Source organism: Nylanderia fulva, unplaced genomic scaffold (assembly GCF_048542155.1).
Source record: "Nylanderia fulva isolate GAGA-0341 unplaced genomic scaffold, ASM4854215v1 Scaffold67, whole genome shotgun sequence".
Taxonomy (NCBI): Eukaryota; Metazoa; Arthropoda; class Insecta; order Hymenoptera; family Formicidae; genus Nylanderia; species Nylanderia fulva.
Genome location: NW_028190775.1, coordinates 539,247 through 566,650, shown reverse-complemented (window position 1 = coordinate 566,650; position 27,404 = coordinate 539,247). Strand labels below are relative to the sequence as shown.

The following is a 27,404-nucleotide window of genomic DNA, read 5'->3' as shown; positions in this document are numbered from 1 at the left end:
GCTCCCTTTTCAGCCGAGGAAATAAAAAAAAGTCCGCCGGGGCCAAACTTTCTTGAGCATTTCAAAAGTTTCCAGCGGCGTCTTGTCCAGCTTCACGCAAAACTTTATCGCATAGCGTTGCTCTATCGTTCTCTCCATCACAAGTTCGACGCGACCACTAAGCAGAGGTTCACAGAATAAGCCGTCCTAACCCTCCAAGCGCATGGAAACAATTGAGCGACCTACCGTTGGAAAGCTAAGGGTACCCCCCCTTCCTCCCCAACCGGTCCCATCGCTCTGCGATGTATAGTCGCGTCACAAAAAAATGCGACGCATTACTTTCCGGACAAACCCTGTATATGGTGTTCTACAAATTTTACCGTGTAATTTGATAAAGAGAAAGCTGTAAAGAGACATTATAATAGTAAAAATTACAATGAAACTAAACGCTGCAAATTAACAAATCAACTTATGACGAATATATTCCCGTCAACTTCAAACTTTTCTAATAAAAACTTAAGAGTTGCTGCCGTTAAACTTGCATAAATATATCATGGACTGAATCATTATCACAGTTTTCTAAGTAAAAAATGTGGAATAATGTTGAATAACATAATTTTTACAGATTTTTTAAAATAATTTTTAAAGATTCAGCTCTTTGTTCTATTCATTGCGATAGAACGAAAATAGAAAGTACCCAGCAAACACCTAGTAACAATTTATATAACTGTTAGTTATAATTTCCCATTCAACAATGTAAATGCAATATAACACGTGTGTTATATTCACGGTCGTATACACAGGTCTGGAAACTCTCATGGTGGAGGTAAGGCTCTTAATGAATGTCAAAAGTTTCTTGAGTTAACCGCTAGCCGTATGGTACTGTGATCGCATAGTACGAGTTTTTTTTTTTAAATGACTATATCATAACTCATATGTAATATATATCATATGTCATATCTGTTTAATTAAAATTTCATTAAAATGCCGTCGGAATGTGTTGTGCCGAATTGTACAACAAATAAATAAGGTGTATGCGTAATAACATATAAATATATAACGTGTAATAATATATAAATATATATCATTTAATACCGATATTTTTGTTATTTATGTACAATTCTTGAAAATATTTGCATATGTGCAAATATATATTATATAATAAAAATATATATTAATATTATTTTTATTGATATTGATATGCGATATGATAGAGTTATATCTAAAAAATATTTATAAAATTATATTTAAAACATCATGCACTTAATATAAAAAATTTTATTATTTTTAATCACAAAACTTTATAAAAATACTTTAAAAATATCAATAAAAATATCAATAAAATTTCTTATGCATATACTTATATGCATTTGTTAATTTGTACAAATATAAGCTCTTTACTCAGCGATCACAGCGCTCTGCGGTTAGCGACCGATTTATGAACCACAAATCATGACATTAAGAGCCTTACCCCCACCATGAGAGTTTCCAGACCTGTGTATACGACCGTGGTTATATTGCATTTACTTAGGTATTGTAGAAAACGTACTTTTTCCTAAATCTATTGAAATAATCTTAAAGAAAATGTAAAATTTACCTTTTTCTATTTCTAGAGATGCTAGTAAGAAATGAAATAAAAATTCTTTTCACTTGCAGTTCGTTATTTTTCTAAAGAAAAGGAGCTTCAATATAAAATTATAGACTTTTATGAAGATTCTCATAAAAATTCTGCAGCTATATCAAATAAAATAAGTCATTTCTTTCAAAGTTCTTTCAAAAGTTTTTTCAATTGTTTTAAAAATTCAGATATAATCATATTGTTTAATAATGACAACAGTGTCAACTAACTGCGCTTTTATTAAGAAAGTATGTAAAATTTAATTCTTGCGTTTAACATCAAAATGTTTATCTGTATTAATCTTAATTAATTGTATCATTCTAGTTTCTCACTTGAAAAGGACCAAAAACAGATGGTCGAAACGTTGTGGAAATAAAATAAAAATTTTCTTGGCTAGTTTGGGTCGAATATAATATATCGTTCCTATTTTAAAATAAGTCATGTATAAAAAAACTGGTTTAGATATAAAAAACTTAGTGTCATATGGAACCAATAATGCTTCTGTTAATTATGGAAAATATATCTTCTTGCTTCTGTATATCAAAATATAAAAGCAAGTGGAAATTATAATCTAATTGAAGGTAATTGTCACATTGTCATATTTTACATAATGCAACAAGACATGCAATAAAACTTTTATCATATGATGTAGAAAATTTAATTGCAAAAGTTTATGCGAAACTTAGCAATAGCTCTAAAAAAGTAGAAAAGTTTCGTGCTTTGACTTTGTAGAAATGGAACATGAGAAAGTAATAAGATATTCCAAAATAAGATGGTTATCATTGTTTCAAGCTATAGAACGACTACTCTCTTCGCTTGGCCTGCAATAAAATTATATTTTAAACAGTTGGGGAAGGAAAATGGTCATAAAGTGATTTGGGAATTTGTAGATGAACATGAACATAAAATGGAAGGTGATGAAAAAATTTCATTTCTAGAATTATATTCATATTTTGTTCATTATTTTATGTATCTAATGACAAAGTCGTTGTTGTCAATTGAAAAGAATAATTTGACATGTATTAAATTAAATAAAATAATGAGATTCTTAAAAAATAAAATGGAACTTAGAATAAAGACACTACAAAAATACAGTAATACAAAATCAACTAATCTATACCAATGTTCAAGCTCGTATGTAAATAAACACAATGATAACTTACTTAATATTACAAGGCCATGTAAAACGAGCAATAAAAAATTTATATTCTTGGATAAATTTTAATTTTAAAATTAATTACAAAATAAACTCTACTATTCTTAATTACAATAAACGTTTCGAACTATACTTAGTCTTCCTCACTACGCAAAATAATAATAAAAAATGTTCTAATAAAGAGTCGCAATACAATAGTCAAAATAAATTAGATAATTATGTCAAAATTAAAAGGCAAAATACGTTAATAAAAAAAAAATTACATATAGTTCAACGCGAAAATTCCAATTAGAAGCAAAAATCGAATTAAAATAATTTATCCGGCTAATCAAAAAATTTCTATTATTAAAACCTCGGAGTGGCACTTAAAGATTCGTCCAAAAGGGTCTGTATAGCTTAGTTGGTAAGAGCAGTCGCCCGGAAAGTGAAAGACGCGGGTTCGATTCCCGCTTCAGCGACTTTTCGGACCTATATTTTTCGCGCCTATTTCTCTATATGTAAGTTTCGAGATTAATTTATATATGGAACTTTGTGATCTCAAACCAAGAGATACAGTTCCGAATAATTAATTTTTCGTGCTTTGGCTCTGTTGGCCGAGTTAGAAAACATCATATTTATATTCTATAAACATTTTAATAAAAATTTTTCCTTAATGGCAAAAGTTGACCAAACTGGCAATCATTTATTATAAATAATTAGTTAAACTACAACGTTTTGGCTGTCATTGCAGCCCTTTTCAAGTAGATCAAACGTAAATGCATACTAAATTAGTACAGTAAATCAAGTTCACTGCATACCACCAACAATATTCACAATTGTTTTAATGAACAATGTAGAATTGACGGTGGTAAGCATGGAATAAATAGATGGTAACAGCTAGCAAGAATCTTAGTCACTAAAGGATTATTATTTGAGAACATTATAATAAGTCTAAAAATTCGCTATTTTTTCTAGAATGACAAAATAAGCGTTGTTAAGCAATTCGGTGTCTGTATTATTATTTATACCATGCTTTTGTTCCTTTATGTGTATCATCTCCGAGATAAGTCTTTTATGGCAGTTCGATTCCATATCAAGTATTTTAACGTTATCCCAATCAAAAGCATGTTTTTCATTTACAATATGTTCAGAGACCACCGAATGCTTGGAAGAATCAAATTTTATGTTATTAATATGCTCCTTTAATCTAGTACGTAATTTTCTTTTGGTTTGCCCAACATAAGAAACTTCACAGTCTTTACAATTAATTTTACGACATTATTATTATTATTATACACGTTTTTGTCCTTGTAAACTCTAATAAATTTGTTAAGATTATTAAGACAACGGCAACCCACTCTAAAATCTGATTTTTTAATTGTCGATGCTACTGTTTCAGAAATGTTATTAATATAGGGGATGACAAAAAACTTCTTGTTATTTTCCTCTGCAATATATTTTGTTCTTTTATTATAAAATAAAAATTGTTCACTACTTTTATTCTTCTATTGATTTCCTTAAAAATTAAATGAATGGGGTAACCGTTATCCAATAATATTTCAATACAATGTTCTAAATTTTTCTTGTGATATATGGGATGAGATAATAGTAATGCTCTATCTATGAGATTATAAATCACCCCTATTTTGTGGCACATGGGGTGATTCGATAAGAAAGATAGTACTCTATCTGAACAAGTCTTTTTTGAAACCAGTCCATGTGTATGACGTTATCAATGATCTTAATGTTTAAATCTAAAAAATTTATGCTTTTCTCAATTTCATATTCAACCGTAAATTGTAGTCGTTGATGGTAACTATTGAACTTGTTCAATATACTATCTATTTTATTCTTTGGTGCCACCATAATAATGTCATCTACATATCTATGATACATTCCGATATCAAAATCCAATGTGTTAATTATCGATTCTTCTAGATCTTGCATAACAATATTAGCAATTATTGGCGATAACGAAAAACCCATAGGCGTGCCATAAACTTGCTTGTAAACAATGTCATTAAATGTGAAATATGTTGACGACAGTATAAATTTAATCATAAAAATGAATTCATTTTTTGGAATTAATGTTTGTGTATTAAAATAAATAATCAAATTCTTGATGTTGCCAGTCAATAATTAAAATAATTTTAACGACCAATACTGGCTAATAAATATTTAATAATCAACACAACGTTTCGACCATGGGTTTTGGTCCTTATCAAGTGTACTACAAAAAAGTAATAAAAATAAACAAATAAAAATAAATTTATAGTAATGCGTAAAGATCTATATAAACAACGTTAAACTTTACCTTAAAATTAAAAACCGTATACGTGTTGTGCGAACGAAACTTCTTGTCATACTGTGATAATATAATAGCCGAGGACTACACAACTTTTAGTATATTGTCATAAATATTACTCAAATTATCAATGTCTTTTTGTAGGTTGATTGAGTTATTAGTTTTTTTAATGAAAAACATTTCCGCTATTCCTCTCTTGTTTACCGGTCAAACAAAGAGATTCTTAAGTACTCGAGTTAAAGAACATTTTAATAATATTAAATTGCACACGTCTAATTATTCGGTTATTAGTAAACATAAATTAGATTTTAATCACAATTTTGACTGGGCAACACCGACGATATTACACAATAAAAAACATAAAAAAGAGAGAAATAGCGGAAATGTTTTTCATTAAAAAAACGAATTTATAAAAAGAACTGAGGATATATTTAAAGTAAAACAGAATATACACCTCCTTCTTCTCGGCTATAGAGCCAAACACGATGTTATTGTGAAATAAAGTAAGAAAATTGAGGAATCTGGGAATTTCGTATCCTGTGGCTGGGATCTCAAAAACTCTCCTTGTACCTCTTTTTAAATACCCCTGTAAGAAATAGGCGAGAAAAATATTGGTCCGAAAGTTGGCTAAATCGGGAATCAAACCCGAGACCTTCCGCTTGCCGGGCGAATGCTCTTCCAACTGAGCAATTCAGACACTTACGAATAAATACTTTTCTCAATGCTTTTAACACCCCCCCCCCCCCCCCCAAAGCGTCGTACTTAGGCCCAGACGCGAATAAACAATGATAAGAATCTCCACTTGATTCCTCTCGACCAATAGAGCCAAACGCGATGTTATTGCGACAGTTATGAAAGAAAGAACATCTGAAAAAGGAATTTGAATCCTATGGTTGGGATCTCAAAAATTCCCCTGGTTCCTTCTCTTAACATCCCCTGTAAAAAAATAGGCGAGAAAAATATTGGTCCGAAAGTCGGCTGAATCGGGACTCGAACCCGAAACCTTCCGCTTGCCGGGCGACTGCTCTTCCAACTGAGCTATTCAGACACTTACGAATAAATATTTTTCTCAATGTTTATACCCCCCCACCCACCCAAAGCGTCGTAATTAGGTCCAGACGCGACGAACAATACTTATTGAGTCAGCTCTTTTAATTTTTAAAGCCACAATCTCCACTTGATTCCTCTCGACCAATAGAGCCAAACGCGATGTTATTGCGACAGTTATGAAAGAAAGAACATCTGAAAAAGGAATTTGAATCCTATGGTTGGGATCTCAAAAATTCCCCTGGTTCCTTCTCTTAACATCCCCTGTAAAGAAATAGGCGAGAAAAGTTTGAGATCCCAACCATAGGATTCAAATTCCTTTTTCAGATGTTCTTTCTTTCATAACTGTCGCAATAACATTGCGTTTGGCTCTATTGGTCGAGAGGAATCAAGTGGAGATTGTGGCTTTAAAAATTAAAAGAGCTGACTCAATAAGTAATGATAAGAATATTAAGAATATTAGATCGACTCTTATTAATACATCTTTATATATATAAATTACGTGTCACGTTGTTTGTCCGCGATGGACTCCTAAACTACTTAACCGATTTCAATCAAATTTGCACACGGTGTGCACTTGGATCCAACTTGAAACATAGGATAGCTTACATCTCAATTTATAGTCGCAATATTATTTTATTGCAAATTATTTGTTTATTATTATATGACAGTCACAATTATCTGTTATCTCCACTGTTGTCACAGATGGCGATATCTGTTGACTGGATTGTCATTTACTATGTACTTTTCAAAGTAAATATTATTATATGACAGTCACAGTTATCTGTTATCTCCAAACGATTGTCACAGATGGCGATATCTGTTGACTGGATTGTCATTTACTATGTACTTTTCAAAGTAAATGACTTTCCTATTTTGTTTTGCGCGGTGACTTCGTGAACAAAGCACGTATACATCGACAAAAACGACACCAAGTTCGTGTTGTCAGTCCCGATTATTCCTCCGAAATAGTTGCTGTAAAATTCGTGGAAATTATTCCTGCTTTTTAATTGTTAGTGCCTCATTGTTCAAAACAAGATATACATGTAAGTATTATCACATAGTTGCTATGCATCAAATCACACTGTGTATGATATATGTATTTTTATGGTCATGAGGTATTTTATTCAACCTATATTAAAAATTATTTTGCACTCCTTATTTCAATGTGCTATAGTAGCATGTTTTACAGTTTTATTTTTAATATTTAAACGTTTAAATTTTTATTTAAAGTCGAATGCCACCGAAAAAATCGAACCTCAGCAACGCGCGGAGCAGAGAGGCACGACGCAAACGTGCTGAAAGAGCTCATCTGTCGACAGAACAAATCTCAACAAGGAATGCAGCTCAAAACATCAGGACAGCGGAGGGTCGTGCACAAGAATCTCAAGAACAGCGTGACGAACGTCTGCGACAGACTATTGCGAGAACAAGAGCGGCACGAGAACAAAACATAGCTACAGCACGAGCACAAGAACGACAGAGGCAGCGGACCAGCCGCTCATTAACACGTGCATCATTTGTTCGTCTTGCTTTCGAATATGCACCAAATATTAACTACTCTGCGCATTCAAAAATTGCTATCGGTGCAATGGATAAAGTATGTCAATATTGTCAGGCATTGAAATTTCAGAATGAAACACCCGGCATGTGCTGCGCATCAGGAAAAGTTGTGCTGTCATCTCTTCCTACTCCGCCGGAACCTTTATTATCCCTTCTTGCTGGCGATTCAGATGATTCAAAATTATTTTTGCGTAAGATACGCAAATTTAATTCTTGCTTCCAAATGACGTCATTTGGGGCAACTAAAATTTGCAATCTCGCATCCGATGGACGTAATTTTGAAACTACATTCAAAATACAAGGCCAGGTGTACCATAAAATCGGGTCATTGATGCCAATGCCTGATAATGATCCGAAATTTCTTTAAATTTATTTTATGGGCAATTGTGAAGAGCGCGTGACAACTCGGTGCCAGTATAATTTCATTGAACAAGCAGAGGAAAGAGCAATTGTGATATTGCTGGAAAATTTTTTAGAAGATCAGAATCAACTAATTCAATTGATTAAAAGAGTTTCGCCACGATTGCAAAATGACAACTATCAAATCGTCATAAAAGCCGACAAAGTCCCATTAGGTGAACATGCTGGCAGATTCAACGCTCCAACTCTTGATGAGGTTGCTGTTATTATAGTTGATGATCCAGTTGACAAAAGAGCTATAAAAATTACACGGCGAGACAACACTGTTAGTACGATTTCGGATCTACACCGTTCATATGACGCATTGCAATATCCATTAATATTGTGGCAAGGACAGGATGAATATCACCTTAACATCAAACAGTGTGATCCAAATACCGGTAAATTTGACTATTAACTATTTATTTTCTTACTGTATGTACGATTTTTAATTTCTTATTTTATTTTATTTTTTATTTTTTTTTAGGTGCTCAAAGAGATAAAAAAGTTAGTTCAATGAACTACTACGCACACCGATTGATGATTAGACATAATCAGGACAACTACATCCATCGATATCGTCAGCTATTCCATCAATACATTGTTGATATGTATGCTAAGGTTGAAAGCAAACGCTTGCGATTCATTCGATACAACCAGGCTAAATTACGATCAGAAGAATACATTCACTTACGAGATGTTGTTGTTGGAAACATCGACGGAAATTTAAACCCCAATGACATCGGTAATGCTTTCATTTTACCTTCAAGCTACATCGGCAGTCCACGGAACATGCAGGAATACATACAAGATGCGATGACTTACGTACGTCATTACGGCCGACCAGATTTGTTTATAACATTCACATGCAATCCGAATTGGAAAGAGATACAAACTTTACTATTACCAGGACAAAAAGTAATTCATCGTCATGATATAACTGCACGTGTGTTCAAACAAAAATTGAAATCCTTAATTGATTTTATTGTTAAATATTCAGTTTTTGGTATCACACGTTGTTGGCTGTATTCGATTGAGTGGCAAAAGCGAGGTTTGCCTCATGCCCACATTTTAATTTGGCTTCAAGATAAAATCCGTCCAGAAGAAATTGATCAAATAATTTCAGCTGAAATTCCAGACCGATCAATTGATCAAGAATTATTTGATATTGTTACCAAACACATGATCCACGGGCCGTGCGGTGCTTTCAACATGACATTACCATGCATGGAAAATGGAAAATGTAAGAAAAATTTCCCAAAGCCGCATACGAATGACACTATCACGGATATTGACGGTTATCCAATGTATCGACGCAGAAATACTGAGAATGGTGGCCACACATTCACGATGCGACTGCCGAATTCTACAAATCAAGTAGAATTTGATAATCGGTGGGTGGTACCATACTCACCATTACTTTCAAAAACTTATGAGGCTCATATCAATGTCGAGCTTTGCAGTTCTGTAAAATCAATTAAATACATTTGTAAATATGTAAATAAAGGCAGTGATTTGGCCATGTTTGGAGTACAAAATGTAAATGAAAATGACGAAATTACACGATACCAAATGGGTAGATACATCAGCAGCAACGAAGCTATTTGGCATATTCTTAGCTTTTCCATACACGAAAGAGACCCTGCTGTCCAGCATCTAGCAATACATCTTGAAAACGGTCAACGTGTATACTTCACTGAAGAAAATGTTCTCCAAAGAGCGCTTGAGGCTCCAAAAACGACACTAACTGAGTTTTTTACATTGTGTCAAAGATCTGACATTTTTGGCCAATTCGCAAAGACATTGATATATACTGATGTTACACGTTATTTCACATGGAACAAATCTGGTAAAAAATGGGTGCCACGAAAACACGGAAAACCACATCCTTCCGTTACAGGCATATTCAAAGCTAAGACATTGGGGCGACTTTACACGGTAAATCCAAAGCAACGTGAGTGCTTCTATTTACGTTTATTATTGGTGAATGTTCCCGGACCAACGTCTTTTGAATTTCTGCGAACAGTCAACGGCCAAGTATTCAATACATACCAAGATGCATGTCGTGAACTGCAATTGCTAGAAGACGATAACCATTGGGACTTAACGCTTGCTGATGCTGCGTTGACATCAACGCCCAATAACATTCGTCAGCTGTTTGCAATTATTTTGACGACATGTTATCCATCACAAGCACACACTTTGTGGGAAAAATATAAAAATTGTATGACAGAAGACATATTGCACCGAATTAGACAAACAGATCAATGCCAAAACATAGATTATACGCTTGAGATGTATAATAAAGCGTTAGTGTTGATCGAGGATTTATGTGTTTTAATTTCAAATTTACCACTTAATCATTATGGTATGCTATCACCTGCTCGCCCAGCCGCCGACTTAGTCAATACTGATTTACAACGAGAAAAACAATATGACCATCGTAATTTAGCAACAATTATCGTGAACAGTGAGCCATTACTGACAGCAGAACAAAAAATTATTTATGATCGGATTATGCTGGGTGTTGCTGCTGAACAAGGCGGTTTTTTTTTCTTGGACGCACCAGGTGGAACCGGTAAGACATTTTTAATATCGTTGATTCTTGCCAAAATACGGTCATAACAGAAAATCGCATTGGCAGTCGCATCGTCTGGCATTGCGGCTACTTTGCTAGATGGTGGGCGAACGGCACATTCAACATTCAAGCTGCCATTGGACATTCATAATAAGCCAAACGCATTATGTAACATAAAAAAGAATAGTGGAATAGCTGCAGTGTTGCGGAAGAGTTCACTCATAATTTGGGATGAGTGCACAATGGCACACAAATATTCACTCGAGGCATTGCATAGAACTATGCAAGATTTAAAAGGCAATGATAAACTTTTCGGTGGTGCTATCTTACTATTATCTGGTGATTTGCGATAGACCTTACCGGTTATACCTCGCTCTACTTTCGCGGATGAGATTAATGCATGTTTAAAACAATCATTTTTATGGCGAAGTGTTGAAACACTTCGATTGACTATAAATATGCGCATACAATTGCAAAATGATCCATCAGCACAAATATTTTCCGAACAATTACTAGATATTGGGAACGGTAAAATAGAACTGCAACCAAATACGCAATGCATTAAACTGCCAGACAATTTCTGCACTGTTCTTCACGGAAAAAATGAATTGATTCAGAGTATTTTCCCGGATATACAGAGTAATTACTTGAATCATAACTGGCTCAGTGATCGGGCTATTTTGGCAGCCAAAAATGTTGAAGTTGACGAAATTAACTTCCAGATACAACAGTTGTTACCAGGCGATCTGATGTCTTTTAAATCAATCGATACTGTTGTTGATGAAAATGAAAGTGTAAATTTTCCAATTGAATTTTTGAATTCACTGGATATACCTGGAATGCCACCACATAATCTTCGATTAAAGATTGGTTCACCTATCATTCTTTTGCGTAATTTGAATCCACCTCGATTATGCAACGGTACGCGTTTGGTCATCAAAAAAATCACCGGAAATATTCTTGAAGCAACCATTTTAACTGGAAAGTTTAAAGGAGAAGTGGTCCTGTTGCCACGTATTCCAATGATACCGTCAGATTCTACGATACCCTTCAGAAGGCTACAGTTTCCAATTCGTTTAGCTTTTGCCATGTCCATAAATAAGTCTCAAGGTCAAACAATGTCCATTTGTGGTTTAGATTTGGAAAATCCATGTTTTTCTCATGGGCAACTATATGTTGCATGTTCACGTGTAGGAAAACCGTCGAATCTATTTGTGTTAGCTAAAGACAGGTTAACCAAAAATATTGTGCACCGATTAGTGCTAAATTGAATTGAAAGTAAAAGTATTTATAATTCAAAATAATATATTTTATTGCTACAAATTTAAAACTATCTGCCCTACCTACCTCATTTATAAGTTTAAGTGTCACATGTTATTTACTAACAACTTTGTAATATACTCATTTGTTACAAACTTGAATACCAAAAATAATAAAATTTAAAATTAATTTTTTTGTATTGATTTCTACTTAATATCAACTGTACGAAAATTTTGACCAATCGTGTTCAAAGTCCTTCCTCTTCAAATCCCAATTCAGTCGATTTTTATACCAGCTTTAAGGTTTCCGTCTTCGTTCGTAAATATTAATTTCATTATATTAAGAAGTAACGGTAGTAGAAAATCAGTCATGGAGGTCACCATGTTTTTTTACAAATGGCATCTATGTAAAAAAGCATAGTGATCCCCATGACTGATGTTCTTCTAACTTTCTCCGTGAATAGTTTACTACGAGCAATGTAATATATGTAAAAATGAATTTGTTTATGTGTTCGGGCTTTATGCGTTCGCGCATCATTCAACTAATTGAGTTGAAAATTGGTACAGTTGTTGTTGGCACTTGCGTAAAGGTTTCTGACGTAGTACCAACAATGTATAATAGGGGGCGCGCAAGATGTCGATTGAATAATTCACTTCTAATCCGTAGGATCAATCACATTATTATCTCGAGCGAAGCCGAGACAGGGCATACTAGTTTAATATAAATCACGATATACACCTCCTTCTTTTCGGCCATAGAGCCAAACACGATGTTATTGTGAAATAAAGTAAGAAAATTGAGGAATCTGGGAATTTCGTATCTTGTGGTTGGGATCTCAAAAACTCTCCTTGTACTTCTTTTTAAATACCCCTGTAAGAAATAGGCGAAAAAAATATTGGTCCAAAAGTTGGCTAAATCGGGAATTGAATCCGAGATCTTCCGCTTGCCGGGCGAATGCTCTTCCAATTGAACTATTCAGACATTTACGAAACAATACTTTTCTCAATACTTTTAAGTATTGTTCCGTAAGTGTCTGAATAGCTCAGTTGGAAGAGCATTTGCCCGGCAAGGTCTCGGGTTCGATTCCCGATTTAGCCAACTTTCGGACCAATATTTTTCTCGCCTATTTCTTACAGAGGTATTTAAAAAGAGGTACAAGGAGAGTTTTTGAGATCTCAACCACAGGATACAAAATTTCCAGATTCCTCAATTTTCTTACTTTATTTCACAATAACATCGTGTTTGGCTCTATGGCCAAGAAGAAGGAGGTGTATATCGTGTTTTATATTAAATATATTAATAAGAGCCGATCTAATATTCTTAATATTCTTATCATTAATATATTTACAGGAATAGGAACATTTAAAAGAAAATGTAGAATCTCGCTGAAACCGGATTGCTGTCCAATTGTAAGACCACCAAGGCGCATACCATATGCAATAAGGGACAAACTAAAAGCTACGTTAGATGACTTAAAACAGAAAAAAAACAATTGTTAAAACTGAGAGACCTGTCGACTGGGCAAGTAATTTGGTTATAGTGAAGAAACCAAATGGAATACTAAAAATTTGTCTGGACTCAGTAGATCTTAACAAAAGTATTAAAAGGGAACTATATTTATTACCAACTTTAGAGGAAGTGAGTGAGGTTCTGTCAGGTAAAGAATGATTTACTGTGTTAGATTTAAAAGATGGATTTTACCATGTAGAATTGGATGAAGATTTAAATAAACTATGTACATTTAATTCTTCTTTTGGTAATTACAGATTTAAAAGATTACCGTTTGGATTAAGTTTTAGGAGCGTGTTTAATGCAACTAGAAAAACCAATCTTTTTTGCATCAAGAAGTCTTACTAAAGCGGAGAGACAATATGCGCAAATTGAAAAGAAAATGTTAGCAATAAATTTTGCAGCACAAAAATTTAAAAATTATATTTATGGAAGAAAAGTTAATATATGGACAGATCATAAACCCTTAGTTACAATTATGAAAAAAAAATTAGCGGATATTGTTTTTCCAAGATTACAAAGACTAAAACTAAAGTTACTTAGATTTGAATTAGATACGAAGTATTGCCTGGGAAAACAGTTATATGTCGCTGATTTATTATCTAGAGATTATAATAAAGAAAAAGTAGAAGAAGATCTCAGTATGCTGGAGGTAGTACATAACATATATGCTATTATTAATATTACGGAAGAAAAGAAAATTAAATTTTAAAATAAAACAGAAAAGGATAAAATACTTAAGAAGGTCAAAAAATACTGCATAAATGGGTGACCACAAAACAATAATAAAGATAATGAAATAATAATGACATTTAAAAATATTAAGAATGATTTAACTGTATTAGAGGATATAATATTATATAATGATAAAGTAGTAGTACCTGATAACTTAAAAGAGGAAATGTTAAAACTTGCTTATGAAGGTCACTTTGGAATAAATAAAACATTAAAAAGAATGAAAAAAACATTTTACTCGCCAAATATAAACAGTGATGTCATTGAATTTATCAAAAAATGCAAATTATGTGAAAAATTTCTTCGAGCTAAAACACAAAAAACCATGATAAAACATGACATTCCAAAGAAACCTTTTGTGAAAATAACAGCAGACATAGCACAAAACGGCGCACATAACTATTTGATTATTTTTGATTACTATTCTAAGTGGCTAGAGATAATAAAAATTAGGGATAAAACAACACAAAGTGTAGAAGTAGCATTTAAAAAATGTTTCTCAACACATGGAATACCAGAGTACTTAGTAGCAGATAACATGCCATTTAGTGCATACAAATTTAAGAAATTTGTAAAAGAAACAGGAATGCAAATTATAACGTCACATTATCCTAAAAACAATGGACAGGCAGAAAGTGGCGTTAAAATAGCAAAATCCTTTTTAAGAAAGCAGATAGATTTAGATACAACATTATTAAATTACAGAAACACAAAAATATCAGATATAGGATATTCACCGTCGCTTTTATTAATGAATCGCAGATTAAGAACTAAATTACCGATATCACAAGGACAACTAAATATTACAAATATAGACAGGAAAGAAGTACAATCTAAATTAATCAATAAACAAAATAAATTTAAGTCGTACTATGATAAGAAGACAAAAAAGCAAATTGCGTTTAAAATAAATCAAAATGTGACATTTAAAAAAGGAAGAGCATGGGAACAAACTAAAATAATAGGATTATGTAAGGAACCTAGGTCATATTTAATAAAAGATAAAAAGGGTCAGATTTTAAGAAGAAATAGTAGTCAAATTAGACAATCTAATATTGAAATGAATAGAATACCTATGTATGTATCTGATGAGGAAGATGATAGAAGTGAAGAAGTAAATAACAATGTAACAAATAATATTGTTCCAAATGAAAACGAAAAGGGTGCCGATAAGGCAAATAGTGAGGTGAGCGAAAATTTAGAAGAAAACAATGCAGATATAAATGAGGATGGGAGAAATGGCAATAATAATAATAATGTAAGCGAAAAAACAAGACCAAAAAGAAATATAAAACGTCCGAATAGATTTAAGGATTATATAACTTATAAATAAATACATTTATATATATATATATATATATATATATATATATATAGAATTAGTCATTATCTTAAAAGAGGGAGGTGTTATATATATATATATATACATGTATAGGTAAAATAGGCATTAGATATAGTTAAGGAAGCATGAGAGAGATGGCGCCAGATTAGACGAATAATTGTAAGACAAGAAATATGTACACGAAATATTTGCTTCAATAATAAAGCACTAATATATTACATGTTTATTACTATTGTACAACTTATGTATTAAACACTTATCTCGGAGATGATACACATAAAGGAACAAAAGCATGGTATAAATAATAATACAGACACCGAATTGCTTAACAACACTTATTTTGACATTCTAGAAGAATTTTTAGACTTATTAAAATGTTTGTTTTTGCGGCTTGACACCTATATATTCAGCTTTTTTAACTGACTTGACATCAGTTAAGTACTTGTAAGTTCAACACAGGCCCGTAACCAGTGAGGGGGGGGGCAAATGGGGGCAATGCCCTATCTAGCAACTTTATTTGCCCCCTCCCTGGCAAATTTTTATCTTACCTTGGTAATTTTTATCTTATATATATATATATATCTTATACTACAGCGCGTGGAGATATTTTTAAAATTTCGATTTTCATGATATAAATGAACTACAAGTACAAAAACTTAAAAAATTTTATATTAAAATTCCGTGCAAAGAAGAACCTGTATGTGTAAAAAAGTTTTTTCAAGAAAATAATATAAAAAAGAAAGATTATTTTTCCGAATTATTTCACCAAAAATTTGCTTTTAAAGACACACAATTTGCTTGCTGCAATTACAGTTTTTGGTTGTAGTTCAGCCACTTGTGAAGCCTCGTTTAATACTTTAAATAGAGTACTAACGCCACACAGACAATTTAAATTATGTTGTTTGGTCAAGAAGCTAATCTAACAATATTACCTTTTGAAAAAAAGAAAACTGAAGCAATTGATATAAATGTTTTCTTACGAATTTTCAACGAGAGAGCTCGAAAATTACAATTATTCTAAAATATTAATATTTAGTTAATTGTAATTATATATATATATTATATATTACTGCTATATTTTATATTTTATCGATATTTAATAAATAATAAAAAATAATGTATTTTTTGTGTATTAGAAAAAAGTTTTTGAGACTGCCCTATTTGGAATTTTATTTGCCCCCCCTGATATAATAAGCTAGTTACGGGCCTGGCTCTACAACAATTAGAGGCATTGTCATCTTAATTTATTCGAGACAATTGTAAGTAATAAGTAATTAATTTTTAATTTTTACATATACATAAGTTAATTTCTGTTTTATAATATAACTTCTTGCAAATAATACTTTTTAAATTCAGTTTATAATAATACAAATATTAAATAACTTGGAAGAGATGGATACGGTCATTGCCAAACTGATAGCCTTTCACCGACTAACGATGAGTGATAGGTTTGGACGAATCTTTAAGTGCCACTCCGAGGTTTTAATAATAGAAATTTTTTGATTAGCCGGATAAATTATTTTAATTCGATTTTTGCTTCTAATTGGAATTTTCGCGTTGAACTATATGTAATTTTTTTTTATTAACGTATTTTGCCTTTTAATTTTGACATAATTATCTAATTTATTTTGACTATTGTATTGCGACTCTTTATTAGAACATTTTTTATTATTATTTTGCGTAGTGAGGAAGACTAAGTATAGTTCGAAACGTTTATTGTAATTAAGAATAGTAGAGTTTATTTTGTAATTAATTTTAAAATTAAAATTTATCCAAGAATATAAATTTTTTATTGCTCGTTTCACATGGCCTTGTAATATTAAGTAAGTTATGATTGTGTTATAATAAAGGATACATTTTTTGGATCTACAGTAAATTCTGCATTGAAACGTATCGCAAATAAGGATGTATTCATTAATGAAGTTTTATTGGTATGTAAAAGAACTTTAAATTATCTTGAGAAATGGTATGACTATGGTATAACTATTTATAAAAAATTGCAAATTTTTAATTTAAAAAGCGATACCTTTAACTACGATAATGTTTTAGATGTTGCGACATATTTGAGTATAGCTGTAAATGGAGATAGATTGTATAATGAAATTAACATTATGAAAAACTTGTTACCTTTTGTTAATAATGTTGATGAAACATTAGATCAAAAATGAAAAAAATTCTTGCAAATAATAATAGTAATGATGGTTTTACTGAATTGTCGAAAATAGTACAATATATTCTAGCAATACCAGTAAATAATAGTTATGTGGAAAGAATTTCTTCAATAATAAATAATTTGTGGACAGACGAACGCAATAGATTAAGAGTAGAAATAGTTAAAGCAGAAATATGCACCAAAGTGAATTATAAAATGAAATATAAAGAATTTTATAATTATATTACAAAGCCCGAACAAAAAGAATTGTTGAAATGTGCGTTAAGCAATAAAAAGTACATTTTTAAAAAAGAAAAACATTTGTCTTAGCTATAAATAATTCTTTGTAAATGTAGAATTAAGTAAAGTTACCAAATATGTTGCGAGTGCAATAATTTGTGATTATATATGCTTAATGTGTATTATAAAATATGATGATAGATATATTGTTTTTATAAGGTATTTTTTAACAATGTGATATTAGTTTTATGTTCAAGAATAGGAATATGGTACTTAAAGTCATCGAAAAACTGTTACCTCTTTCTAACTGTTATTTACCTCTTCCCCCCCCCCTTCCTTTTTTACTAATGTAAGTCCGGGCGAGAACCGATATAGAGGTAACAACCGTGCTTCGGGGCGATGTTGAAAAGTCTCTTTTATTTCCTTAGAATCTCTCATAAAAATTTATTCATACGCTAAATAGTTAGCCTCTTTGTTAATTTTGGAAATAATTTTATATATAATTATTATATGTAAATTACATGTATATTTATCTTTGATTATATACAGGATGTTTCAGGAGGAATAATCAGCATTCCAGGGCATGATTGTACACATCGTATTTTAAACAAAAAAAATTATTTAAATATATAAATTTATATGTTATACAATACAATACAAAACATATACAAAATATATGTGTTTCATCGTGGATAGTTATAAAAATACATCGTGTTTAATTTATTAAACCTAATAAAACCATAATTCCATGAAATAATAACATTAAATTTTAAGTTTACAATTTATATAATTGATAATAATTAATCAATAATAATTATTTTAATTAATTAATAATCATAATTTTATGATGAATAAATATCAAATATTTTAATTACACTAGAACAAAAAATTTCAACTAATGACTTATCAAACATGATTTAATGTTTATATTCATAATCATGGTAACAGGAAACGACAAAAATTTAATGTAATTGTTTCATAGAATTTAGATCTGCTAACAATTAATAAATGTATTCGTTCTTAAGATCGAACACGCTGTATCTTTATTTATAACCGTCTATAATAGGACACATGTTTATATAAAACTTTTTTTTAATTATGTATACAATCATGTCCTAGAATGCTGACTATTCCTTCTAAAATACCCTGTTTATGAACTTTTGTTACAATGATTTTTATAATAATTCTTTGTAGCAAGAAGCAAGAATATTCCCAATAAGCACAAGTACATCCTATGTACGTACAACGGATGTCCGGTCGGACATTGTGTACATCCATCGGATGTCCAGATTACCTGCAACGGACGTACAAGGGACGTCCATTGTACGTCCGTTTGCAACTGGTCTGGACGTCCATAAATCGTCCATTATTGGTCATTTATGGATTTTAAATAAATAAATTATGTATCTAACGGACGAATTTTGGATCTTTTATAAATAAATTTTAAATCTTTAATAAACATATTTTGGTTCTTTTTTATACATGTATATCGTTGAAAATGACATTTAAAATTCATAAAAAAGAAATTTATAAGCAATAATAAATTTGACATGCAAAATTAATTCATTTTTATACTAATCATAAAATATTGCAGAATATTTCTTATTTTCGTATTTTATTTATCCGAATTTTTCTTTGTCCAATTTCTTCAATTAATTCAATATCTAAATTTTTTTGTGTTGGGATAGTATCAGAAAGGTTAAACTGATCAAAATAATTATAACATATTTAACTGTAATAGCCACTTTTTGCATGCGCTTTATAATTCTTTTAACTAAATTTAATAGCGAGATAGACAGCGAATCTTGCATCGCATAGCGGCAAATGAAGGAACTATTACAAGATAATATTGCATAGTATATTTTGCAATGTCTCCAATGAAATATTAAATTTATAATATTTGCACAATGTTGCTTCAATATTTATTATGATACAATAAAATAAAATATTTATGCAATATTTTAGCAATATTTCGTGCTGTAAGAGAATTTGATGGACATCCTGTAGACGTCCAAATATTAGTCACTGATGGATGTCCGAAATCGGATGTACAATGGACGTTCATTTTATGTCCATGGACGTACATACGTAAAATGGATATAAAATGAACGTCCATAGGACGTCTTGTGCTATCTGGGTTATAGATAAGTAAGAATATTATAGATAATATAAGTTTTTATTTTAAAATTTTATTTTATTTTAAGTGCATTCGAGCTTGATCATGATTTTTTAAAAATAATAAAATTTTTGCGCACGACAATAAAAAATTCTATCGAATTTAAAAATTACTTCAAGATGGCTAAATTCAGTTCCAACAGTTCCACTGTAGGTATCATTTAAAAATTGAACGGCTTCCTCTATTGTTCCTTCGTTTTGTCGTGTAAATATAATCCCTCGGAAGCAGACCTTATCCATTAAATTTAATCTGTACTTATTCAATTGTAATTCAGGCAATAATGACGGCTTGCTCGTTGAAATGGGATCTATATCGGCTTGTTTATGTCCATGAATTCTATATGCGCTGACTAACCTATAAAAATTGCTATGTTTTGCTCGATTATCTAGATATTCCTTTGATACTGAAAAAAATCAAATGACAATTATATTGTGCATTTTAAATATTATTATACAAATTAAAATTGTATACACAAACAGTCAAATAAAATTATAAATTTATATATGTGCAAACATTACGCACTATTTTTTCATATTATTATCGATTTTTAGAATAAGTATTTACAATATAATTTATCGTTAATTACCCGATTATATAATTATATAGTATATCCGATTATAAGTATATTTGATGAATATATATATATATATATATATATATATATATATCGCTAAATAAATATAATCGCAAAACATCATATTTTATTCACTACGAATGTATTTCTAAAGTAAGAATTTAAAATCATAGCAGATGTGCATAAGAGTTTGTTACATTCTATTTTATGACGAATTTAAATTTAATTAAACTTTAATTAGATTTCTTAAGTTTTTATTCTTGTTTAATCTTAATTTTATTTTCTTTAGTATCGAGCAGATATATATATACATATGCAGCATAAATCTTTAATAATGAGACAGATTTTATGTTATTTTCGATATTCTGATAAATAGACACTTACTTTCAAAATGCCTCTGTTGACTCGGTTTATATCCATAAACACCATTTTCACCATGATATAATTTAACATTGATATAATAGCTTGGCCATTTTAATTGAAAACGCGAGTTTCCTCTCCTTAATATAAATGTCGCGATCGCGTACATTTTCAAGACAATGTCACCACAACATTCACTGATGAGACTGTAAGCACGAAACTTTCACGCCCGACTTAAGACTCACGCAAGATTAGATTTCTCCTTTCCTCTTATGTTACGTCATACTGATAGAGATGTTTTAACTTGTTACGTTTCTTATCTGTTTACGCTTTCTATCTATTCTCGTTATCTTACACAATCTTTATAAATTACTGTATTTTTCGAAAGATACGTACGTAGAGCTTATTTCTACTTATATGCTTCTGACTCTTTTATTTCTTTCATTTTAATAAATATTAATAAATGTTAATGTATATATTAATATAAATATTAAAATATTAAGGATATTAGCAGCAAGTAAAATTACGTAATATGTCAGCAGATTGGCAACAAATTTATTCATCAGATCGATTGTTAATAAATTGGTATTAACTATCTTTGTATTAGATTTATGATCTGTCGACAGAACCTGTTCACAGAATCTCTGACAGTAGATTGATGGCAAAAAACCTGAGAGAGAGAGAGAAAATAAATAAATGAATGAATAAATAAAATACAATAATTACAATATTTACAATCAATTTATAATCAATTTACAACAAATTGTAATAACCAATATATTAGATCTCAAATTTCTTTGGCGGTAGACATAATATTATGTCACTATTATTTGTTTAAATTTTTTTATCTTTATAAATTTTTCGTTTTTATCGGTAATGAATTATACATTATACATCTTTACACCTTCATAAAACAAGTTTCTTTACGCATTTCTGGTTCTATGGAATTGAATTATAATATCTTCAGACTGTCTTGTTTGACGTTTACTATTGTCATTAACTACTTGTTTTTTAGGATAGTAGAACTACTTGTTTTTTATTGCTTATACACTTGCTATTTATACACTTGCTTTAGTAACATTCCTATGGTCAGTTTAAATATTAAAAAAAAAAAAACCACTCCTCAATGTTTAAAGTCGACCAGACTGGCAATAATTTATTATAAATAATTATTTGAAATACAACAACATTTCGGCTGTCATTGCAGCCCTTTTCAAGTACATCTATAAAAAGTTCAATCAAAATAATTATAATTTAATACACTTATTCGCAACAATTAATTATACATTTAAAAACAAAAATGTGTTACATACCAAATTTAAAACAGTAAATCAACTTCTATGCAAACTACCGACAATGTTAACGCTTGTTTTGATGAACAATGCAAGACTGACAGAAGTAAGCACATATTAAATAGATGTTAACTGTTCACAAGAATCTTAGTCACTAAGCGTTAAGAAGATAGAGACGAAACTAAATGTGTCTTTCGTAATTTAAATCGTCATAATAAAGTCAAATAAATAAAAATAAATAAATAGGTGGATATAAAAATAAAAATAAAATTAAAAGTAAAAATAAATATAAAACGACTTAAATAACGTCAAGAACACGATCATAAATCCCACTGAAATTCTCCGTATCTTTCTGTAAATTAATACTTTTTCCTTGTTTTTTTATGTAAAACATTTCTGCAATTTCTCTTTTTCTTGTCTGTTTTTCCTCATTTCAGTGGGATTTATGATCGTGTTCTTGACGTTATTTAAGTCGTTTTATATTTATTTTTACTTTTAATTTTATTTTTATTTTTATATCCACCTATTTATTTATTTTTATTTATTTGACTTTATTATGACGATTTAAATTACGAAAGACACATTTAGTTTCGTCTCTATCTTCTTAACGCTTAGTGACTAAGATTCTTGTGAACAGTTAACATCTATTTAATATGTGCTTACTTCTGTCAGTCTTGCATTGTTCATCAAAACAAGCGTTAACATTGTCGGTAGTTTGCATAGAAGTTGATTTACTGTTTTAAATTTGGTATGTAACACATTTTTGTTTTTAAATGTATAATTAATTGTTGCGAATAAGTGTATTAAATTATAATTATTTTGATTGAACTTTTTATAGATGTACTTGAAAAGGGCTGCAATGACAGCCGAAATGTTGTTGTATTTCAAATAATTATTTATAATAAATTATTGCCAGTCTGGTCGACTTTAAACATTGAGGAGTGGTTTTTTATTAATTATTACTGGCAACCTTAAGGATTATTATTTATTTTATCACACCGTGACCTTACTATGGTGGTTTTACAAAGAGGATATTTTAATTACGTGACGGAGAAATTTAGTATGCAAATGTCTTTGATGCTAAAATCTTGGATCAAGACGAAGAAGAACATATGTAAATCTTATCAACAACTTATATTTTTACTCCGGTGCAGACGGATGGATATTCTACCTCCGCATATTAACAACAACAATACAGCAAGTAATTCAACTATTTTTCACAGCAGAAATGTTACACTTAAATGGCTACATCTCCAGCATCGTAGCAAAATTGCGTTATTAAACTTAGAGATTAAAGATATTAATTGTAAATTACGTGCGTTACGTGTCAATTTGAATCATATCGAAAAGCGATTATTTGATCATTTACCTTTTGAGTTTGTCGTTGGCTTTTTTGATCACAATGGGCATATCATTCATAAATATAATAATAGTGAGAAGCGGCGTCTAAGAAGCAAATTTGAACACATTTGTCGCAAGTATTGTGGGGTTCGGAATCCATTGATAAAAATAGATTACCGCAAATGGATTGTAAATATCAGCAATCGTCGCGTTCCGGATTCGGTGATGAGGTTTCTCAGTTTGGGTGATAAGTTTGGCGTACCCATTTGTAGAAGTAATAAAGATGATAGGAAAATTTCTGCATTAGAAAACATAAAGAATATTGAAGTTAATCATAGAAAGTTTCCCAGTGACAACCTGGATAATTTGAGATTTTCGATAGCGAGTTCGGTACACAAGTTTTTGAGTAAACAAAAACATGTATGTTACATCGATAATTACATTTGTAATAGATACTCCGACTGCTCAAAATTTTTGAAATCTAACAAAAATATTTTTGCAACTAAAGCTGATAAAGGTCAGGTTACTGTACTGATGGACCGGACAGACTACGTTGAGAAAATGAATTTTTTATTGAAAGACGATTCTACGTATAGATCACTTAATAGGACTCCGCTGAAGTCACTGAGCACGAGGGTTGCTAATTTATTAAAATCTTGGTTAGATAATAAATTAATAGACGATAACACATACAGACAATTGAGGTGTACGAATGGTAATTTGCCTCGTGCGTATGGTTTACCAAAGATTCATAAGGTAGGTTACCCTCTCCGCGTCATAATTTCAACTGTAGGAAGTCCTATTTACAACATAGCATCCTTTTTGAGTGAGATACTACAAAATGCAGTCAATAAACCTCGATCTCATGTCAAGGATAGTTGGTCCTTTGTGGAGATTATTAAAGACAGAAACATCGACGACAGCCATGTTATGATTTCGTTGGACGTGACTTCACTTTTTACTAACACCCCTTGGGAATTAACTAAAATAGCAATAGAAAACCGATGGGATGACATCTCACAATTTACTTCGTTTAGCCTTGCGCAGTTTTTACACGCCATTGACACGGTTATGCGCTCAACGAGCTTCGTTTTTGACGGAAAATTTTACGAACAGGTTTTCGGTTCTCCGATGGGGTCTCCATTGTCTCCGATTCTTTCTGACATTGTTATGGACGATTTGGAATCATACTGTTTGCGTCAATTGGATTTTGAACCCTATTGTTATTTTAGGTACGTCGATGATATTTTTTCAATTATTCCGAAAGGAAAAATTGAGGATATGCTTCGTGTGTTCAATGGTTTCCACACTCGACTTAAGTTTACGTTCGAACTAGAGAAAAATTGTTCTCTGAGTTTTTTGGATACGAACGTTATACGTATCGGTGGTAGATTGACGACTAATTGGTACCGAAAGCCTACGTTTTCAGGCCGCTATATTAATTTTCTGTCAAATCATCCTATGAGATATAAAATTAGCGTGATTACAAGCCTAGTTGATAGGGCTATTTTACTCGCTGACCCTATTTTTCATGAAGAAAATATTAATTTAATCAAAAGAATCCTTATTAATAATTGTTACCCGTTAACAATTATTAACAAAAACATCAATAAAAGACTTCGAGCGATTAAATTTGGCGGTAATCTTAACTCGCCCAATCGAAATAAATTTGATACGCGAAATTGCATTGTGTTACCTTACATTAAAGATCTTAGCGAGAATATTACGCGTTGCATCAATAAAAGTGGAATTGATGCTTTGTATACTGTCCCAAAAAAATTGGACACGTTGATAAAAAGAGGTAAAGATGGGATTGAAAACTTAAAAAGAACTGATGTTGTTTATAAAATTGATTGTGCGAATTGCGATTCGGCTTATATAGGACAGACAAAGAGACATTTAGAAACGCGCATTAAAGAACATAGAAATAACATAAAAAAAAGACAAGACATTGCATTCTGTCGTTAGTTTACATCGGACTTGCAACGATCATGAGTTCCGTTGGGATTCTCCGGTGATTCTGCATGAGGAAAAACAGACAAGAAAAAGAGAAATTGCAGAAATGTTTTACATAAAAAAACAAGGAAAAAGTATTAATTTACAGAAAGATACGGAGAATTTCAGTGGGATTTATGATCGTGTTCTTGACGTTATTTAAGTCGTTTTATATTTATTTTTACTTTTAATTTTATTTTTATTTTTATATCCACCTATTTATTTATTTTTATTTATTTGACTTTATTATGACGATTTAAATTACGAAAGACACATTTAGTTTCGTCTCTATCTTCTTAACGCTTAGTGACTAAGATTCTTGTGAACAGTTAACATCTATTTAATATGTGCTTACTTCTGTCAGTCTTGCATTGTTCATCAAAACAAGCGTTAACATTGTCGGTAGTTTGCATAGAAGTTGATTTACTGTTTTAAATTTGGTATGTAACACATTTTTGTTTTTAAATGTATAATTAATTGTTGCGAATAAGTGTATTAAATTATAATTATTTTGATTGAACTTTTTATAGATGTACTTGAAAAGGGCTGCAATGACAGCCGAAACGTTGTTGTATTTCAAATAATTATTTATAATAAATTATTGCCAGTCTGGTCGAATTTAAACATTGAGGAGTGGTTTTTTATTAATTATTACTGGCAACCTTAAGGATTATTATTTATTAAATATTAAAGTGCAAACATTAAAGTACAATCTCTGTCTTATTGACATGAATCTAAGCGCTTCTAACATTACATTTATACCTTAGTGTATCTATCGCATTGTAATATTACTCTCATGGCCCTATTCTGTGCTCCTTGCAGCTTGTTCAATTGCGTATCATTCATACAGACCAAAAGTGTTGTACAATATTCAAAATGAGGTGCTATGATAGCGTTATATACAAAACATATAGTATATATGCTGATATGTACCTACCTATCCTAATTAGAAAGCTTATTCTTTGCCTAGTTTTTTTAATATATAATCACAATGATCTTCAAATCCTAAACTACTATTTATAATTAAACCGAGGTATTTAATATTTTCTACACGTTCTATATTTATATCTTCACACTTTAATAACTCAAACAACATCACGTCAAAAACGGGACATAAGATGTCTTAAAGATATCTAAATATCTTATTGACGTCTTAAAGACATATTTTAATATGATGTTTAAAATACATCTTAATGACTCCTTTAAGACGTCTTATGTCCCGATTTTAAACATTTTGGTGTCTGGGATATTTCTTTTTATTGTTTTCCTTACACTTCCAATTAACATATATTTTGTTTTGCTCGCATTTAAATTTTAGGATATTTATTTGCATTTATTTTTTTCTGTATTGAGCATCAAATTTCTTTTGTATTCTAATCTTTTACAGCATTCTCCCGTTACATAAAGTATAGTATCATCCGCAAACATTTTTAAATTAAGATACAATGTGATTGAATACATACGAGGGCGGTCCGATAAGTACTTAACCTCACCGCCCGATGGTGCCAGTATCGCAAGAGAGATTTACTATCGTGTAGTACATTCTCGTAGACGGCTACTGTCAAAATTTCAGCTGAATTGGACTCGTAGTTTTGTTTTGACCGCGTGTGGAAGCGGGCGTGTCCGCGGATTTTAGAAAAATGGAAAAAGAGCAATATCGGTCGGTGATTCGATTCTTGTTTTTGAAAGGGAAATCGCGCAGCGAAATCAAAGAGCGCTTGGATGCTGTGTACAATGACTCTTCTCCTTCGATAGCGACCGTCAAAAATTGGTTTAACGAGTTTCAACGTAGTCGCACGTCGGT

General features: G+C 31.0%; 1 protein-coding gene across 4 annotated transcripts in view; it reads right to left on the bottom strand.

Annotated features, from left to right (window-relative positions):
• Positions 1-21,223, bottom strand: part of LOC114932143 (2-oxoadipate dehydrogenase complex component E1) — a 152,198-nt gene extending 130,975 nt beyond the window's left edge. For all 4 annotated transcript variants that reach the window (XM_085488264.1, XM_085488263.1, XM_085488267.1 and 1 more), the window contains exons 1-2: positions 20,997-21,223; positions 20,152-20,441 (exon numbers count right to left, since the gene is read on the bottom strand). In XM_085488264.1, the coding sequence (XP_085344390.1) occupies positions 20,152-20,441; positions 20,997-21,141 (435 nt within the window). In that variant the 5' untranslated portion in view covers positions 21,142-21,223. The remainder of the gene's footprint in view (positions 1-20,151; positions 20,442-20,996) is intronic.
• Positions 21,224-27,404: the final 6,181 nt, after the last annotated feature.